This window comes from Ctenopharyngodon idella, chromosome 1, assembly GCF_019924925.1.
Source record: "Ctenopharyngodon idella isolate HZGC_01 chromosome 1, HZGC01, whole genome shotgun sequence".
Classification (NCBI taxonomy): domain Eukaryota; kingdom Metazoa; phylum Chordata; class Actinopteri; order Cypriniformes; family Xenocyprididae; genus Ctenopharyngodon; species Ctenopharyngodon idella.
This window is the reverse complement of record NC_067220.1, coordinates 21335138-21357025: the sequence shown is the minus strand read 5'-3', so window position 1 is coordinate 21357025 and position 21888 is coordinate 21335138. Positions and strand designations below refer to the sequence as shown.

Here is a 21888-nt window from a genome sequence, read left to right as displayed (position 1 = left end):
TGCTGTATTGGCTCTGTTGAAATGTAAATACTGTAGAAACCAAGCTTAGCTTGCTGTCTGAAAACTGATGCAAGATTTGCTTGATTATGGTTCCTAAAATATTTTATGCTGGAGATTCCAAAGTAAAATGCATAATCTGGGAATTAACAGCTGTAATAGTGAACAAAGCCTCTGCACTAAATAAAGCCGTACATATATTGCCATTTTTAATTTTTGTTTATTTTGGTTTCAGCCTCACTTTTCTTCTTCTCCCAGAAGATAGTGAAATATTTCCTTCTTAATAAGCAAGTACATTTGCCCTGTTTCATTTTCATTTATGACTCTAGAAATAAGCAGGGGATTAAAAATAAATCATCATCATTATGAAACTATTGCTTGTGTAGCACCTCAACCTTAAAGCACTCTCTGTTGGCCGAAACAAATGAGACATTAGGGTCGGACCGTTACGCTGCTGTCTCCATGATACAGTCTCTCTGTGAAAAGAGCCCTCGAGAATACACGAGCGACTTTGTACATACTCATGACCTGGCTGTTATTATTATTCTTGAGACGATCACAGGGAAGTGTTGAAAGGTTGGCGCAGCTGTGAAAAATGTCAATGATTTGGTCTCGCTCCTAGGCTATTAAACATCACTGAAAGCTGTGGTTTCAGGAATTGTTTAGACTAACACATTTTACAACAACCGGGTGAGACCTGTTAAAGTTTGTGAGGGGTGTGCTTGGTTAAAGGCAATCTTGAACATTGAAGATACAATATAAATATGTTAGAGCCCTGTTTTGCTTTCTTCCCTTCTACCCCCAGTGATCTCTTCCTCTGTATGGAGTTTGTTGATGATGATGAAGCTTCTGTTTTGATGTTGGGTTCATTTTAATCCTTACATATTAATGACATTATGCGGACTAAATCCAACCATCCTCTCTCTGCTTATTGTATAATCTGAGTGTAAAGTCTTTTTTATTTCTCTCCACAGGAGTGGCAGAATTCCATCCAAAAGAATGCGGGTTTGGCCTTCATCGAGCTGGTGAACGAGGGCAGGTAATTATCTAATCCCATCCTCTGACCCTTTGTTAGCCACCTCCTCATTATCTCTTGGCCTACAATGCTACGTCGCGTGTGTACGATCAGATCCTGTTTGGGAGGAAATCAATGTAATGTGGAAAGGGGATCAACAGGGTGACCTGGAGTTCAAGGCGTCTGTCAATAACTTGGCTTGTTCCCATGTGTTTCTGAGAGGGCAGCAGCGCCTTAGTTTCTTCTCCACCTCTTGGGAAATCTTTCTCGTATCTTGCTGTTTTCAGACAGGTTTATGTCTCATCTGTTGGACTCTTTTACTCAGACTCCCTTTGGGATGGAAGGATCTGTCTTCAATTTTAAGCCCTTAGATCTTTCAGATGGCTCTCATTTCTATCTTAGCAATGGAAATTAATGTTAATGAATGCTGCTGTGCTGATGAGCGCTCCAGAAATGTTAATGAATGCAGTGATGCACTAAGGCTCCTCCACCTTCACTGCTGGCCATCTTTACAGCTCTTTTTCAAACACACGCTTTTCTTTTGGAAAGTAGGGTCAAGGTTTAGACAACATCTGGCACACCAGCACCTGTCATAGAGATATCACTGTAATCCTAGCTGTAAAAGTGCACATCAAATATGTCATTATAATGCTTAATGTGCTAAAATTAAGATGATCAATACTGATTTAGTCACAGTGCTTTCAAAGTCAAGTTGATTTTCATCAAAGGAGTTCGTAACACTCTTTGAATTCTTATTAGACTTAAAGAAAAGAACTAAAAACAAATACTGTGGCAGTGCAGTACAGTGATTAAATGGGATGATTCCATTGTTATATGGGATGAATTCCATTGTTCTTGGGTGGTCACTGATGTGATGCTCTTTTTTTTTTTTTTTGTCTAGATTCATTAATTTACTCAAAAATGTGTAAAAAAAATAAAATAAATAAATAAATAAATAAATAAATAAAATAAATAAATAAATAAATAAATATATATATATATATGAAACCATATCAAATCATACATACCAACTCTCTACGGACACTCTGAAGCTTGAGTCGCCATTGGCTATTATTTTTTATTTTATTTTACTCGGTAGACTTTTTACATGGAATGCAAGAACAATGCAAATGAAAAAATTCTACATAAATATAAAATATAAATTTCAAACACTATTAAAGTCAAGTAAACAGTCTGTAATAAAATAAGGTCAAATAATCAAACTACAAGCAGTAGCACAAGTAAACAATAGAAAAGATGCCAATTAAATAAACAGTGCTTTTCAGGTTTTTCAGGTAGATCTAACAGTAGTTAGATGTAGATTAGGTACAGAAATTAAATAAAGTAATCAAATGAAAAATAGCACTGCATAGTCACTTTACAAATTATTTGATTTTGATTTTTTGCAGCGAGTCTGTTGTTTGATTAACATTAAAAACACAGACAGCTGCAGGAATATTAGGCTGCTGTCACTTTAAGACTAATGCATGGATCCAATATACACAAGCGTTTACTTTCTCAACTATTTACATTCACTTAAAGGGTTAGTTCACCCAAAAATGAAATTTCTGTCAATAATTACTCCCCCTCATGTCGTTCCAAACCCGTAAGACCTTCGTTCATATTCAGAACACAAATGAATATATTATTGATGAAATCTGAGTTGTTGTTTTTTTTATCTCCCATAGAAAGCAACGAAATGACCACATTCAAGGTCTATAAAGTAGTAAAGACATCGTTCAAACAGTCAACGTGACTACAGTGATTTAGCCTTAATGTTATGAAGTGACGAGAATACTTTTTGTGCGCAAAAACAAAACAAAAATAACGACTTTATTCAATGATTTCCTCTCTACCCTGTCATTTTCCTAGCCATTGCCTAATAAAAGACATTTTTTAGTCGCCTCTCGTGAAATTTGGTCGCATATGCGTTAGCATATGCATACAGTTAGGGCTTGAGTTAAGACGATATATATCATGGCAACGATATAAAATGTCTGTCGTTACAGATTTTGCTATATCGTTTATGTCGTGGTATGTATATATATTTGCATAGCAGAAGAAAAGTGGGACGTGCATGATATTAAGCGCGGTAAGTCATGAAAAAAAGATCTCAATGCATTACTCGTGCTGACTAATGCCTGGCTCACACTACAGGAGATTTAGGCCGATTTATGCCAGATTTTCCCCTCCTGGAGAAAAAATCTTGTCGAGGACCTCAATCGGCTCCGATGTTCGGCGCAGATTATCTGGTAATGTGAGGCGTTCACAGATCGAATCTTGCCCCTCCCGATCTACTTTCACACAAATCGGGGCTGCCCCGATCATATCAAACATGTTTGATATTTAGGATTTTAAATCGGGAAGATTACATCAGTTCTTTAACAACAGCCAATGAGAGAAGTGAATGAGAGCGCTTTTGAAATTGCGACCACGAAACCAGCTGCTGTATGGGTCCGTTGGACAGTGGAGATGCCGGAACGGTGCGTTGACGCGTTGCAACAACACAACTTCTTGAATAACGCGTCTTCAATAACATGATACAACCGTACGGACAAAGAAAAAAGCTGAGGAGAAATCGCTATGGTTTTGAACATACCAGGTGAGTGTAGAAAGCTGCTAGCAAATGTAAACATACCTGTTTATGTCATTGACAAATATGTTTACATCCGCTTCCCTATGAAATCATGTGAGGTGCTCTTCTGGGTATGATAATCTGGTAACACTTTAGAATAGGGAACATGTATTCACTATTAACTATGACTTTTCACTCAATAAACTCCTAATTTACTGCTTATTAATAGTTAGTAAGGTCGTTGTTAAGTTTAGGTATTGGGTAGGATTAAGAATGTAGAATAAGGTCATGCAGAATAAGGCATTAATATGTGTTTAATAATTACTAATAAACAGCCAATATTCTAGTAATATGCATGCTAATAAGCAACTAGTTAAAAGACCCTAAAATAAAGTGTTACCGATAATCTTAATAATATCCTGTAGTGTGTGCTGCGCTACAAATGTCAAATCTTGTAGTGTGTGCATGTTTGAGATTTGTGAGAATAAAATCTGTGAAGATTCTCCTTTTGTGTGCTGCAACAAGATTTCATATTCAGGTAGGATTTAAAAACTCCTCTAGTGTGAGCTCGGCTTAACACGCATCCGAAGCGAATACACAGAAAGCCGCCTCTCTCAGACAGCATGTGTTCCCAAATTGAGTTCTCTTTCGCTGCTTATTGTGCTTGAATGGTCAAATATGCACATAATTATGTCAAAATGCCCATCATGTGTATTAACATAAACAGTGAGTTATGTGTTAAATGACTTAAACAGCTGAGAGAAAACCAGATTTATGTCAGTATATTTAGTCCATGTATTCTGTCTTAAAGTGACAGCAGCCTAATATACCTGCTGCCATCTGTGTCATTAATGCGAATCAAACAGCAAAAGACAAGAAAATCACTCACTGCTCTTGACTGAATAACTTTTGTATCTTTAATAATACTCAATTTATATTTAATTCATACAGAAAAGACTATGCAATGCTTTATTTTTTACATTTGATTATTCAATTTATGTAGTAGTATTTCTTACTTGCCTACATGTTAAACCTACTGTACCTAAAAAAAACTCAGTTGTTCTATTGTATTCATCCTGTTGTTTGTATAATTTGCTGCTTTGTTCTTATTTTTAATAACTATAATAAATTAATAAAGAAACTAGGCCTATAACATATCTTATTGTGAAATAAAATTTCTCATATTGTGAAAGATTTGTCATATCGCCCACCCCCATGTGCAGTGACTTAAAAACACCCCTTCTGTTTAATATTTCATATTAATATTTATTTAATATAACTTTTATAATTTATGATTATAAATTAAAATATTTTTGGAGCACAAAGTCGAAAATGTCTGTGCTGATATGATATAAAAAGAAGAAAAGATTCATTAAAATATTGAAATTATTGAAAAGTACAACCTTATAAAGCAGTTTGGCATAATATTTTATTATTATTTCTTAAAAAAAAGAAAATTATTCATTTAATCAAACTGCATATTAATATTTGTCTTTTGTTTACCAAATCAAGTGTGTGGTGCAACCAACATGTAGGAAAAAAAACATAAAACAGGAAATTATATCATGGAGGACCCCTAAAGACCCTCATGACTGTGTGTCATGGTCAGTAAGTCTTTCAAAATATTAGATAATTTGACCTTTTTATGACGAGACAAGGCTAGTTCAGGTTGTAAAATGTCACGTGGTGCAATGCGCAGAATTAGATCTTTCATGGTATCATCATTGTGTAATCGATAATCTAATCTTTTGTTTGTTTCTCTAGATTGTCATATCATAAAGTAAGTAAAAACAGATAAAGAAAGACAGAAAAGCGAAAGGGTTATAGAATGAAGGGCAGTCACAGAGAGTGGGCTGTGTTATTGATGGCAGTCGGGGTGAGAGGGGTGGGAGAGGGTCACTGCAGAGTCCCTGGCACGTCCGCTCCCCCGCTGCCCACCGCTGACACACCAGGCTCGAGTTTCTGCCCTCCACCCTCTGCCTGTTATTCTTCCACTTTGCGGAGGCCTGAGCCTCCTGACCTGCTGAGAGACTCATCTCTGTCTCTGGGGGGAATGTTTTATTAGGCCATGGCTTGTGTTGTTCACAAATCTGCCCGGGGTGTAAATGTGCTGTTTCAAGATCAGGTTCCTCCCCGTCTGTGCTAACCCAGGGCACCGTGGACAGAAAAAGCAATGCTGATTCACAAACAAGACTCTGAGATAGACAGAACAGCTTCAGGTTTTGATGAGGGTTGACAAACAGTAGCAGTAAAAGCAGGATATGTCTCATCTTCCATCAGCCCCTATAATCGTCAGATGCCCTGTGATAAGAAAGTTTGTGTGTGTGTCTATGTGTGTGTGTGTGTGTGTGTGTGTGTGTTTATCCAAGGAAGGCTGTTCTTACATATGTAGAAACATGATCTGGGGTGAGACTTGCCTCCTTCTCCACACCCCCTACATCCGTATCTTGTTAGATACGTATCATTTACAAATCAATTGCTGGTTGTTTTAGTGGGGGTGGTTTTAGCTGCCGTGCTAAATATGATTTTCTGCTTATTTTACATGGTGTAGTTAAGTTGGTTTAGTGTACTATATACACTTTGATGGCCTAACAACTGTGTTATTAAATCAGTACAATTTACTTCACAGATTAACAGTTGAGAGATGTAGAAGATATCCTTTTACTATTTTGTAGGCCAACATCTTCTATTGGATGTGAATATCATTATACAATGGAATTTATATACAATGTGATTTATTATGGATGCATGATATACCAATATCACATTATTTATTGCAGATATTATTATTATTATTATTAATAATAATAATAATATTTATTGTATCAGCCAATATTGGTTGTTCATCAGCTTATATTTACGTGTTGTACATTATAATGTAATGGCTAAATTCACTTGTAGCACGCAAACTTTTTTTTTTTTTTTTTTAATAAAGTAGTATAGATTTATAATATCAGCCATAATATGAAAATAATTATTGGCTTATTGGCATCATAATTTCAGTATCAGTGGATCTGTAATATCTGTAAATGCGTCTGTTGTATCTCTTATGATCAGTACATTTCTTAATAAATGTAAAAATACATGTGTGATTTGTTTTCCAATTTAGTTTAATCGGATCGGTATGAAATCCTAATGTGGATTCAGTTATCCTACCAACACAAACTGCGTCATTGTAGAAAATAATTCAGATAGAATCATGTGATGTCGGGTATGAACTCTTAATGTTCAATGTGTTTTTGATGTGCAGACTGCTGAGCCACACCATGAAGGACCATCTGGTGCGTGTAGCTAATGAGGCCGAGTTCATTCTGAGCCGCCAGAGAGCAGAGGACATCCACAAACATGCTGAGTTTGAGGTAAACATGCACGCACGCACACACACACACACACACACACACACACACACACACACACACACACACATTCACTCACTCAGTCTACATGAGTTCTTGTCTGCAGTCAATGAAAGTTTCCAATAGTTAAAGACCCCATGAAATGATTTGATTGACACCCACTAAATACTGCTAGTGCTTCCTGCACTATTAAATGGGCCAAAAATACAGATGACTCATGTTGCGTTTGACAGGATTTTGTCCAATCAAATGGTGTCTAAAATGATAGTGTCTCTTCCTATAATGCCACTTTTCATCTGACTCGCAATAGCAAGTCGCAAATCATGTTTCACGGCTGTGAAGTACTGTAAACTATTGGCTATGTACACTACTGTTCAAAGGTCTAAGGTTGGTAAGATTTTAAAATGTTTTTGAAAGAAGTATTTATGTTCGCCAATGCTGGATTTATTTGATCAAATTACAGTAAAACAGTAGTATTGTGAAATATTATTACAGTTCAAATTGTTTAATTTTTTTTTATTATATTTTAAAATGTAATTTATTCCTGTGATGTCAAAGCTCAATTTTTACTTAAGTCTTCAATGACACATGATCCTCCAGAAATCATTCTAGTGTGCAGATTTGAAGCTCAAATAACGTTTCGTTTTTTTTATCAATGTTGAAAACAGTTGTGTGTACTATTTTGTGAAAAACTTAATACATTTATTTAATGATTCTTTGATTATTAGAAAATTTCAAAAGAGCAGCATTTATTTGAAATAGGTTTTTGAAACAAAGTCACTTTTAATCAGTTGAATGCATTATTGCTGAATAAAAGTTTTACTTTCTTTTAAAAAAATTTACTGACCCCAAATTTTTGAATATTAGCATATAAAAAGGACAGTCCCTTCGATATGTCCTGCCCCAACTTACTGTTTCAACAGGAAATACATCAACGCAGAAACAAAAAATTGTAAGTCGATTCATTTCATGGGATCTTGAAGACTTCTGCTGCAGCTGAGTGAAGCAATAACTAAATTTTCTTGACATATTGTACAAACAAGCCACTTTCACTTTATGCAGATGTATTCTGTTTCAGGGTTGATTTACAATTTTAAAAAACTGTTGTAAGATTTAATGAAATTGTTAAGCCCCTGTGAGGATATTAAAAAAGTTTTGTCTGTCGGAACTGAGAAGCTGCCAACGTGAGGGAGAACAAATGTTTTCTTTTCAAACACAACTTATATGGAAGAAGGTTTCAAGCTTTGGCTAGAGAGATTGCGTTTGGCATGTATCTTACCAAAACATAGCAGCACAGTTGATTTATTCCTTATAGCACAGCCATGGGGCATTCCTCCACTGCTGCCCCGCCAAACACGCACACACATCACCTCTTTTATCACTGCAGTCTCGCGTTCTCATTCCTCCCATCATTCTCCATTTCGGTCTACCTGCTCCTTTTTTCCCCCCACGATTCCCCTCGGACTCATGTTCTGCCTGTTGTGCTCCCTTTGTGTGAGAATTTCACCAGTGACAGGAATACAGCACCTTCATTTCTAGTTTCCTTTCGTTTCCCATCCCTCCCTCTGGTTCTGTCTGGCACTGGGGCAGGATGTGACAGTGTAAAGGCGGAGTGGGCTCTGCTCTGTTCAACATCTCCCACCCTCCAGTTGTAAAATGTTATGCTTTCAGAAAGGTTCAAGGCAGGGTCTCTGAACTGAAACTATGAGAGGAAAACATTTGAAGTACAGTATTAAAAGTAAACATGTAAAATCGGGGAAAGAGATCATGTATCATGTCTATGAAAGGTTCTGCAGTAGTCTGCTTTGTTAGGGTCATGTTTTGTATGTGATTGGCCTATACACTTATTTTGGCAGCTTCCCTCAAACACTTCGCCCAACGTCTCACTGTTTTTAGAAAAAAAAAAAAGGAAAAAAAAAAAGAGTTATGACTCCCACACTTGATCCTCCAGTTGTCATTATCAGCTCAAAGAATCAGAATCACATTATTTGCCACCGCAGGAACAGAGTTGAATTTTTCCTAGTTGTGAGCTCTATATCAGTGGTTCTCCATGGGACCCACATTTTCCCATAGTCATTAGGCTGTGACCCACTTTAAACAAAATTAACCTAATTCATAAAAATTATAATACATTTGCTTTTAAAAACCACGCAGATTTATTTCACAAAAATGGTTGACACATACAAGTACTGTCCCACTTTACTGAACATACACATGAATTGTAAGAATATGACTAATACTAAATGATGAATAAACAGTATAAGGCAAGGCTATTAAGTTGCAGTCCCAAACTAGTTTTTGTTAATACGATAAAGTTAGTTAATTGGTTTGAGCCACCACAGTCATTTAAAAATATACAAAATTAAGTGGTATATTGGGGTTACGGAAACAACAGTTACCATGGTAAATACACAGTACTAACAGTAACTGGTAATGGAACATAATATGGACACTGTTCCTGATGAATAGAATGAGCATCATACCTGGATACAAATCCTTCCCAGCTAACACACGAATTACAAGCAACGTAACTTATTATTTTCATGTCTTACTAATTGACAACATAACTATGACATTGCATTCTCATAATTTATTTTGCGCTACAAGCACAGTTTAACATCTGGCAAGACAGGAAAGTTTAGTTTTTCTGAGGTGAGAGACTTTATTTTGTAACAAGTTATGAAAATAACGTTAGAATAATGACACTGACATATAGCCTCACAACATCTCATCTGACTGCAGATACTGTTTTTTTCAAGCACTCTTTATTTAAATGCGTCTTACAAGAAGGGCCAACAGATTTCAGGCACTTTTTTTTTTTTTTTTTTTTTCCAAAATAAAAGTCTCAATTCAGAAAAAAAAAAAAAAACGTTATTGTTGTTTCTTTGACTGCACACTCCACGACCCACTCAAAACGGAGGAGGAGGAGAGGAGGAGAAAGTTCAGCACATGTGATGTTTAACTTAAGTCACTTTTGCTTATTCGTATAGTTGAACTGGATCATCAAAGGTCAGCAGCAAAGACATTGGTTAATAAAGTGAGATTAAATACATAAAGTATATTTGTGTTATTTAACATATTTAATTATTGCAGATTTATATAATATTCTGAGTGTGCATTTCACAGTCTTTATACATTTATTCATTCATTCATTCCTTCATTCTGCTTTTTTCAAGTGAGATGAGTAAATGCTCACATTTAGTCTAGAACTACAATAACCATGTTTATACAACATACAACACCTCTGCACTTACTCACAATTTTCTCAACATGACTCAACAGTCAATAAATGGGAAAACAAAGTAACTTGCATTACTTATTTGAAGAAATAACTCAGATATTTTGGTATAAATTTAAAAGTAATGCGTTACTTTACTAGTTACTTGGAAAAAACTCACATTACTTGTAATGCGTTACCCCCAACACTGTTAATGACAACAGATTTAATGACACAGCCATTACAGCAGTAACACTCAACACTACAGAGTGCCTGCAGGCATGTGCCCTGTACAACAGCTGAAAGCTGGCAGTATTGGTTGAATATACCCTGCTTAAACAAGCTTCCTTACCTCACAGTGACATTTAGAGGGAACCTCGGAACACCCTTTCTCATCATTCCCGCTGCCCCAAATTCCCAGGATTGGCCAAATTCTTCCAGACGCTCAGTGGAGGACGGCCGCACTCTAGGGACATGCTTAGCTTTCCTTTTTCACTCTAATTGGCCCCTCTGGTCCGATTCTTTCTGCTTTTCCAGCCTCACTCACAGCATGGTGCAGAATGTATTATTCTCAGAAATGCTGCTGTATATTCTGCCAAATGTGTGGAAAAATGCACCAATAATCAATGTCAGGCATATTAGTTGGATGCTAATATAAAATGCTAAAAATACACTGAGATGTTACACTCTTCAGCTAAATATATCCATTTTAAAAATGTTGAAACTATGCCCTCAACATTACATGAATAAAAGGCCACAGTATTATTAAATTCTCAACTTGAAATCTCCCATAATGCTGTTCTCTTGTGAAGCAGGGTTATTCACTCAGACTGTTTCACATGACTAGGCCATATTATGCCATATTTTGTCACTCCGAGTCTAAAGTCAGAAGATTTCCATGACGAAAACCATACACTGTGGTGCTCCATTGACCCAAACTCTACTTTAATAAGAGAAACTGTTGTTGGACAGGCCAGCAGATAGCTGGGAATCTTCTGAAGGAGAACATTGGCTACATGTACAGTCATTTGTTGAGGGAAGGGCAAATTACTGTAGGCCATGGTTAGTTGGGTCACAGTTAAATGTGATGGTTATGGAACACATTGATAAGGGCCTTGTTTAAAAAAAAAAAAAAAAAAGGCAATGATTAAGTTTGTGCTTCCCAAACTGTAGGTCTGTCTCATCCAGGGTGTTCGTAGAAAAATCCTGAATTTAGTACAAAAAATTAACTGAAAAACAGAAGTGGATACATCAAGTTCAATTATTTATTAATTCCTTTTAAGTGTATTTTCTCACTAGATGTCTGTACATAGCACAGATTTATCAAGAATCTATCTCAGTATTGAAACCCTTCACTTAGATATAGTTGCTCCTCTGTGACCCCTGAAAAGCAGTAAGCCTCCGATAAGTGCAGCACTGATATTGCTGTATTGATTTTCCTCCATTCCGGCTCTTGCCATCTTCTATGAGCCACTGGTTTCATTTTGCACGGCCACAATAAAAATAACAGGCCAGTGAAAGATGCCCCTGGGGGAATCGCACTGCCTCTCCATCCTGAAGAGTAGTTTGCACAGGATTTGGATATTTAAGGGAACAGCATGAAATATGAGACATATGAGAACCAGAATGTTCGGAAAAGTTTTTTTTTTTTTTTTTTTTTTTTTTTTTTAAACATTGTTTCATTCATGAATTACTGGGTCTAATGCTGTAGCCTTGGCTACATTTAGAACAATGATAATTTACCTGTTAGTTGACTGTGATCAACAGTTATGTCACTTTAGCTATATTCAAACAGGGCTAGTTTTCCTTAAGGAGTTTAGGTTAATTTGTGTTTCACATCTGTGTTTTTCTCATTCAACCTAGGTAAAATTAGTGAGAAAATTACCTGCTGTTTTTTGGCTCAGGGGTCCTCTGAGAAATCTAATCCTGCCCAACAGAAATGTCTGTAATTATGGTGTTATTATTTTTTTCCACATTGCTTCTCATTTATTTAGAACTTGCTTTGTTGAATACTGCGAATAAACCTAAATTATTAGCTAATTTCTAAGATTTACTGCCTAGTGCACCTTCTTTCAGGATTTACAACTTTCTGAGTTAAATAAAATTTCAGGTAATGATAGCACAACATCTGTAAAAAAACAAAACAAAAAAAAAACATGAATGAATAAATGAATGAATGAATGAATGAATAAATAAATGAATACATACATACATACATAGGGCTAGATTTACTAAACGGGGCAAATTAGCGCAAGAGCGCAATTCCACAACTGCGCCGATGGGAGTGGCAAGTTTTGCGTGTGATCTACTGCTGATGCACAAATTAAAGAACACAGATGCAGTCAAATCATTTAGATAATGACCAGCGCAATCTTCCAAGAGCAGTGCAAATTAGCGTTGGGTCGCAAATAAGCGGAGCTGATGCTCATCAGGTGCGGGTCGACACAGGCACAACTTGTTACATGTAATCTGACAAACGTGTACACACACACACACATATACATATATAAAAGCCAGCATGGCTTGGCAAATGATATGTTCGGATAACGTCTTCCTCTGGCATTCCAAAGAAATTAATACGAGTGGAAAATATTTTCTCCCTTCTACCAAACGCTCTCTGTTCTCTGCGGTGTCTCCTCCTAGTAGCAAGAAATGCAGCCATGTCGCAAAATGGGTTAAGACATGCTTTTTTTTGGGTGTTAAATAATGGCGCAAATAAAAACCAGTAAATTGACTAGCTCAGATATTAGTAAATCGCATTGCGTGATTCATTTAAATACTCTCCTCCCATAAATTTTGCGTCTGAAAGGGAAACTCTTACAAATGCATATGCAATAAGGTCAGCTGCAAAAACAACTCAGTCCATGCCTTTTCAGCACTAATTTTCCAATGCGTGTCTTTAGTAAATCCCGACAGTAGTTTTTTAAAGCCAATAGAGGATTTGCAGTGGCGCAAGCTGTTAGTAATAAACTACTATCACAAACTACTCAGATTGAACATTTATATTAGTGACAGGTTTGATCTTAGTCTAAATTCCTTCCCCTCTATTAAATACCTAATGTTATAATGTAATCATGTACAGGTGTTGTTTATTTCATTGGGTTTTGTTATGCATCCAGAGCACATGAGTCTCCGTAATGGCCACATTCAGACAGTAGACACTTCCATATTAGTAAAAGCTGTGTAAATCCCAGTCTTGTCAGAATCGGGACATGAAATCATAGTTCCTCTGTTAATAATTGTAACTCAAACATTGTTTAGAAAATGAATCTCATCTAGATGCATTACAGTGTTTTTACACTTAGTTTATATGGAGGATTTGATTCAGATGTGTTTTCTCCCTTAGTAGAACACCACACTCGGATCCGGTTCCATTTCAATCTGTTCCAGAGACCAAAAATAACCAAAATCCCTATGATAACCATGAAGCGTACCTGGTAGATCATAGGAGTCATCATCTGTGGTTCACTGTAAACTAAACCAAGGATAAAATGCAACATTATGACAGTTTATTGTATGTTTCAGAACAAAGCAAACAAACTACAGGTCTGAAAACAGTCAATTTTATTGAACATTATTCAATAACATCATGCTTGTATGTGAATCATGGACCTCTACGTATAGTGTATTGTTCATTTGAGGAATGGGTCTTAGGAGAAAGGTGGCAGCATTGAAGACAGCCTTTGTTCAAGTGCATTCTGTAGTCTGTGAATTATTTAGGAAATAAAAATAAATTTATGTTTGTTCTCTGTCAGGGTTCAAATCCACCAGAAGAGATGATGGTGGATACCAGTGATTTAGACACATTTTTATTACTTAGATGGATAACATATGCCTTAATACACTCCCCCGCTCCCCTCCTGTCTCTGTGTCTCACACACACACATACACACTCATCCATCCTCTCTGGGATTGAGTTATCTTTACCCCTTGAGAGTGAGATTACAGGGACAGCAGGGTCCTGACGGACACAGAGATAACCGCTGGAAATCCAATTATCTTTTAGTGTTCTCCTTCTAATAGGATCTCTAATACGGAAAAGATTTTTCCGGTAACAACTGTACGATGGCGGCCGATACCTGTGAGGGAGAAAAGAAAGGACAGATTTAGAGAGAGAGAGAGAGAGAGAGTGACTTCCTTCTTTAATGAGAGTCTTTCTTTATTAGAAATGAAATGTAGAGGATACTGGGCCACAGGGCCAGATCTTTCAGATGTGATAGAACGAGGTCATTGTTTTCTCTTTCACTCTCTTGCTTTTTTTTGTTAGCTTTCACTTGATCTTGAAGTGATGTAGTGTAATTGAGTTGACTTCCGACTGAAGTGTGTGTGAAGAGAGGTGATGGGTCACTTCATTAGCGTTTAGTGTCTGTGTTTCTGTAAGAGGAGAACAGGAGTTAATGATATCAACTACGAAATGAGACTCATGACCTCGTATTATTCCAGCGTGCATGTTCACTAATCCTCCAGCCTCTGACAGTTATCTGTACTAACAAAACAAAAGCAAATCTAAGAAATGATGTGTACTTAGAGCTTCAGTAAGGTTATACTTGTGCCCTTTGATAAGCCAGCAGCTATCCTTTAGCTTCACCGTAAATGCTATCTTTTCTGCAAATAATGGCTTTGTGGCATACTTGCTCTTTCCCTCTCTTCATTTTTCTTTAATTAATTCCCCAGGTGATGGCAGTGCAGCAGGTCGTTATACTGTATGTCGTCCATGACACTCTCGTGAATAGAGCCCTTCTGCTTCTAGTAGTTCTCACTACACTCTCACACTGAGAACACTGAGGGCTTACACAGACGAAATTTTTAATCATTTTAATTATTTGATATGCGGTTTGATTGATCGATTAATCAATATTTGCTTAGACATTGCATTATTGTGATTAGACATTACAAAAAAGTGGCATTATTTCAGTCTTAAATAAATTAGTTTGTTCAAATTAAGGCCATAAACTGTCTTAAATATCTTAACTGAAACAACAAAAGTCTTAATTCTCATTTTAAGAGGTCTTAAGTTTGGGGAAGAAAAAAAAAGGAACCGTGAAACGGCCTAACGTGAACTAAAATTCAGATGACTTTGATTTAAATAAATTTAAGCGCTGCAAGTTCATATTAAAAACACTGCGTTGTTGCACGTTCTACAGGCTCGCAGTTTTGGAGCAGTTTGAATCAATGAATTTGGAGCAGTTTGAATCAATGAATACTGCACACTTATGCCAAGTGAATGCTTATAATCTACTGTTGATGAATTATGATAATATTTACTTAATGGTGTATATATTATAATATGTTGTAGATGGTTGTAAGGGTGCATATTTTATCTCCCTCATCTGTTTGAATGAGCAATTGGAAATAGTAAAGACATTTCAAAATAAGAGTCACTGTGTATTTCAGGATTGTTTAGAATTTAGTCCCGCATTATGCATCTTTTTTTCTGTATATTATTGGTATTTTGGTTAGACAATAAACTGTATCTGGTATATTTAATATAAACTCTCGTAGCTTATTTTTGGGCCACCCTGTCACAGAAAGGGAACACCAAGAACATTATTTAACACATTCAACATTGTATGTGACCTGTGCTGGCAAAGTGAGTTGCAGTGAGCAAATTTTCACAATCTCTATTAGTAAAAACTTTCAAAATGATGTATGATTTGTTGGAATCAGAGAACAAATGACTGAGCTTCACCTGTTTGAAGTCGATAGAAGTCAATTTTGAGAAACATCGAGTTAAAGTTTTCTGTAGGTTCCAAAATAAAATCAGCTAGCAACCATACCTTAAAATCCCTGTTAATCACACTAAATTTGGCACACACCTCATCAAAACCAAATATCTATAGGAAAAATATGTATTCAACTTTTTTCCCAATATTTTACTTCAATATTTTGAAATACTCTAATTCTTTTTATATGTGTATATCGGGATCTGGCGCTGTCTGAGGCGTCTTTGTGTGCACACTTCGGGTCTATCAGTCAGCATGAGTAAGATCAATTTGTTTACATCAGCATGAGTTCAAAAAATAACTTTTCATTGGTTCAGACTCATGCCATTGAGAATTCGCTATGAATATTCACGAAGTTGGAATGCTGCTTGTGAAGTGGTGAAGCGAGCAGAGGAAAATGGCACTTTTCATGGACAAAGGAAAGGTACTCCTCTCAGAAAACATAGATAAAGATATAAAACATACTTTTAGCTGTTTAATTGGAATTTGAAGCATTTAGATCACTAGACGAGTGCTTAATGAACTCATTTTTGTGAAAACCTCAAATTCGACCAAAATTGGCCTTTTTTGACTTGTTTTGCCTGTAGCCTGTAATTAGTCAGTGCTCATTCTGACTCATTTTCCTGCATGGGTCACATATGTTTTACTGGTATGACCAAAATAATATTTAATTTGTTGCCTTTCTTTAAACACATCATTATTGTATGTATGTGTGTGTGTATATATATATATGTATATATATGTATATGTGTGTGTGTATATATATATATATATGTGTGTGTGTGTGTGTGTGTATGTGTGTATATATATATATATATATATATTTTTTTTTTTTTTTTTTTTATTAAAAATATATATATATTTTTTCCTTTCTTTTTTTTCTTCCTTGTGAAGATATCATTTCAGACTGTTTATTTGCCCTGTTATCACCTTCCCAACAGTAGCACTCTGTTCATAATCTGTTGTTTAATAGGTTCAGAACCATATGCGTTTCTTTTATTTACCAGAAGTAAAAACATTATCCTGCATTCACATTCATCCACACCTGCTCCTCGCCGACTTCCAGCAGACGTGTTCATTTTTCACTCGCCGCACATCTCCTTCATTTGACTATTTTTCACCTCAAAAGGACAGTTAATTCCTACAATTTCTCACACGGCGTGACCTTGAAGTTGCAGGAGTCAGCTGCCCGTGGCCCGTGTAGAGTAATGGAACCAAAGAAATGCTTCTTTTTTTTTTTTTTTGGAGAGGGGGTGGGAGGAAAGATGAAGAATCTGCCATCTACGCATTGTGACTAGTCCATTAAAAGCACGAAATGAAGGAAGGAGAAAAGGGGAAGAGAGAAGCCAGAGATACTTTGATAAGTTGTTGCACCTGTGTTAACCTTGATGGTCACCCTGACTCTGGAAAAGGAGGGGGGGGGGCAGCAACATTTTTTCCTCTTTCTCTAGTTGCTTCACACTAGATTCCTGCTCCATCTATCGCCGAGGGAACAAGGGATGGAGGGAAATCAATACAGAGAGGCGTTGGCTGACAGCAGTATCGCTCCGGAATTGAAGTGCCTGTCAGCCTTTGTCATTCTGTGACTTTTGTTCGCTATTGTACTTTTAAGCCTTCATTTTTCTTGGTTGTCACTTTTCGCTTTCCTGGCTTGCTTTTGTCTGAATTCCCTTGGCTACAATTTTTATGTGGTGACTTTAAATTCGGAAAGAAAGTGGGTCAAAAGATCAAGTGCAATGAAAATCTCTCGGATTTGATTGGCCGAATGACATGGCATACGCACTTTTTTTTTCTTCATTTTTCATTTTGTTTCTCTGAACGATGCATGCATATCCTCCGCACTGTATTTGCATTCCCTCAGATGCTGCAAGGACGGAGGCATCAGTAGGACAGTTTCCTGGTGTAAATGAAACCCTGAGGGAGGGACTGGCGAGGGGAGAAAGATGATAGTCACGGTGCTGTGTACTTCACTGTCAACAGAGTGCAAATCAAGCAGTTTAACAAGATCCCCACTGTTTTCACTGCTTAGACTCGTTCTAGAAGAAACACCGCAAACCCTTCACTGTGTATGTAATGTGTAGACTTACATGCATACCTGGCCATGTCGTGTCACACTAACTAACTCACATACACGGGGACTGATGGAACATAATGAGTTCTGGTTCCTGGCAGATGATGATTATTTTGTTTAACCTTGCTACCCTGTTTAGGGAGGAGAGGGTAAGACTGCTGTCCATGATTGTTCATATGTTGTTACAGACAAATGCTGGGATCTGCTTTCATTGGTAAATAGGAGAGTCATGGTTATTTTATTGTGCTTTTTTAGCTATAAATTCTGAACGTGCAGAGATTATTTAAGAGTGATTTTTGTTTTCCGCTGGTCTGTACCACAGTAGGCCTGGATTTTATACCGACACCTATTGCCGTAGATGCAGCATCACACATTCAGAAGATTTCAGAAGCCAATTACCTTTTCTCAGAAGACATGAAGGGCAATACCACACTTGTAAAATGTGTTGTTCATTCATTTACATCTACAATTTTTCCAAGAGGAAACATGCAGAAAATACAGTATAATATATTGTATATTATATATTATGTATATATTTTATAATATATATATATATATATATATATAATAATGTTATAAAATATATATAAAATACATTATTATTATTTATTTATTTATTTTGTAATAAAAACTCCAACATACAATTAGTAAGCTCTGCAAACTGCAAACGCAAACTTTTTTTTTTTCCCAAGAAGTTGAGCTTCACCCACAATGATGATTTCAAATTTAACATGCAAACAAATGTAAATGACTATTTTTGTTAAATGTCACTACCACGATTGATTTATAAATAAATTACCCATGAAGAGTCTTTCTCAATCATATTCTAGTAAATAGATGATCCGTTACTGGATAATTACTTTTTTAACGTTTTTAAAAATCATACAGATCAGAAAAAAAACAAAAAACATTTATAAAATTTAACAGCTCTATTTTGATGTATTTTGAATAAATACATTTAAATATTTTATAATATTTTAATTCGGTTGCTTTGGTTACACTCAAAAAATGCATGTATGCATTTTATTTTGACCTTTTATTGCAATGCTGACTAAATTGATTTAGACTACTGTAGACGATACAGTTTTTTTTTTTTTTTCTTCTCTTTGTAATAATATGGCTCTAATGGGTGTAGTCCGTTGAAGAAAATGAGTGCTGACCCTGTCCGATTCAGTTCCCCAGAACACAGAACATTTGGAGATGTGGATTATTACTCTGTCTGAAGTCATAAACACATTACTTTCATGGTTTTGTTTCTGCCGCTATGGTTTGTACTTCAACTGCACTGTGACTGGAGATTGTGGTTCCCCCTTCAACGGACTGCCAAACATGTGCAAGACCCTTTGAATTAAGTTCACCTTGTAGGGTTTCCAAAAGTCTTATGATGTCACTACAGAATTACAGCCCCAAACGTGATGATAATGTCACCGCTATGTATTTCACCTGAATGTTTCCTATAATTCAGCCTGTAATTTCAGCTGCAAGGAAGCCATTTGTCAGGAAGTTCATGAAAATTACTAAGCCCATTATGGAGCTCAGGGATTTGGTGCCGTTGACACTAGTTGATAAAGTGCCTGTTTATGCCAAAGTGTTTGAACTCATGACAGCTAATTAATAATGTGTTAATCACTCGTTGAAGGGAACGATGAAAAAAAATATGGATAATTGCTCTTTGTTTCTGAAGCTATTCTGATAAACTTTTATTTCAGTTAATTCTACAAATTTTACATATTTCACGTGCTTCAGAGATTAAACTTAAGAATGTCTCATCAGAATAATATTATATTATTACAGTTACAATATTTATAAGTACTCAGTTGCATAACCGTCATTAATAATCTCTGTGCACTTGTTATTGTGGTCAAAACATGTTATATTGTGAACCATTTTTCTAATTTTTTTCCTCCATTCTTTCATCAAAACGAATGTTACCCATCTAGAGTTTTCCATTTCTTACCCAGACGTGACCTTCCACACTTAACAGAGACAAATTGCTGTCTTTCTTTCCATTCTTTTATTCCCGCTCTTTTGTTACGCCAGACATCCAAATAGGTTCACATTTAAACATTCACCCTTTACCTTTTATCTCTCTTTTATGCCGCCATCCTCTTCTCATGGCTTTAAGGTCACTGCAGAGTTAAGAACAGCGAAATGAGACACAGATTGATAATTAGGAGAGGGAAGCCTCCCTAATGTGATTTATCTCTATGGATTTTCTGTCATACATGAAGAGTCGATGCTCAAATTGGAGAGGAGGGCCCATTAGAAGGCACTTTGGAGCGTTTACCACTAACTTTGCCGAGGCAGGCTTCTACGTCTGCCGCCGCTGCCACACCAGACCGCTGCCTTTACTGTATTTGTTGTCTGAGATGGGTGCTGTCCAAGGCTAATTTAATTTAGGGCCATAACACGCAATGGATGAAGCAGAGGGAATTACATTAAAACAAGCTCTAGTGGTTGCTGTAACCTTTCCGCTTGATTGCTGTTTGCTAGACATTGCATCAGAATCAGATAAGAGGCATGGAGGGAAAAACGAAGCCGTGTTGTTTTTGTGCTTTGTGGGCTGTTTTCGTTTATTCTGGGTTGATTTTGTACCAGCATCTCACTAGCTTTGTTGCTCATCTCTTGATTTATTGATTCTGATTGGGACATTGGTTTTCACAAAGGACGGCTTATTCATTTACTCTTCTACTTTGGTACGAACAGATAAAAACAAAATTTAAGTTTTATCAAAGTGATATTTACAGTGTGAGGTGCTTTGTTAAAGGATTGCATTTGAGTTCAAAGGCTTTTCTGATAACAAATTCTGACAAAGAAAAATGTCTCAACGTGTATTATGGGTAGTTTCTACATTTTTTAGCGTAGCCCAAAGGCATTAGCAAATACATGTCCAGTGTTATTAATCACTGTGACAACGGGCTGGAAATGACCCAGAGTTCCATTTGTTTCCTGTGTGTATGGAGTTACCGCACACACACATGCACATGCACACTCAGGCGTCAACACACACTCTAATGATGTAGTGTGCTTTGTTTCTACACCCAGTCTGATGGACAGCATTCTTCTCAGGTAAATGTAGCACAGGAGTACACGTGTGCCTCCAAGTAACTTGTTTGAATGTGATAGGTATTATACTGTACATGTTTTGTATAGTAGCTTTTAAATAAGGATAATTGAAATACATAATTTGAATTAAAGGTTTAATTTGTTAATTGTTAAAAAAGAATGAATGAGTATAAGAGCGTGATGACTCACAAGGGCTGTTTTCTTCTTTCTGCAGTCGCAGTGTGCTCAGTATGCCGCTGAGAAACGTGATGAGGAGAAGATGTGCGATCACCTGATCAGGGCCGCCAAGTACCGGGATCACGTCACGTCCACCCAGCTCATCCAGAAGATTGTAAACATCCTCACAGACAAGCACGGTGCTTGGGGCTGCTCTGGTTTCAGGTACAACCGCAGTCATTTAAAGATTAGTTTAATTCAGAATTAAAATTTCCTGATAATTTACTCACCCCCATGTCTTCCAAGATATTTATGTCTTTCTTGCATCAGTCGAAAAGAAATTATGGTTTTGGAGGAAAACATTCCAGGATTTTTCTCCATATAGTGGACTTCACCAGGGTACAATGGGTTGAAGGTCCAAATTGCAGTTTAAATGCAGCTTCAAAGGGCTCTACACGATCCTAGATGAGGAATGAGGGTCTTGTAACGATCAGTCATTTTCTAAAAAATAAAATAAAAATGTATATACTTTCTAACCACAAATGCTCGTCTTGCACTGCTCTGCGATACGCCACACATTATGTAATCATGCTGGAAAGGTCACGCGTGACGTAGGCAGAAGTACTGCGGTAGGGCGAAAAACTTCATCTCAACGTTTTCCTTCAACGTCAAAATTGTCTGACATCGTTGTTTTACCTTTTTGTTAAGGGTG

The 21888-nt window shown here is 36.6% G+C and overlaps 1 protein-coding gene and 1 long non-coding RNA gene across 7 annotated transcripts in view; one reads left to right on the top strand and one right to left on the bottom strand.

The window, feature by feature from the left end:
* Window positions 1-21888, top strand: part of lrba (LPS responsive beige-like anchor protein) — a 259976-nt gene that overhangs the window by 107232 nt on the left and 130856 nt on the right. For all 6 annotated transcript variants that reach the window (XM_051892487.1, XM_051892501.1, XM_051892479.1 and 3 more), the window contains exons 34-36: window positions 972-1036; window positions 6838-6946; window positions 21235-21401. In XM_051892487.1, the coding sequence (XP_051748447.1) occupies window positions 972-1036; window positions 6838-6946; window positions 21235-21401 (341 nt within the window). The remainder of the gene's footprint in view (window positions 1-971; window positions 1037-6837; window positions 6947-21234; window positions 21402-21888) is intronic.
* The window catches only part of LOC127512103 (uncharacterized), a 42431-nt gene continuing 34252 nt past the window's right edge, over window positions 13710-21888 (bottom strand). Inside the window, exon 3 of the long non-coding RNA XR_007930127.1 lies at window positions 13710-14239. This is a non-coding gene — a long non-coding RNA (uncharacterized LOC127512103). The remainder of the gene's footprint in view (window positions 14240-21888) is intronic.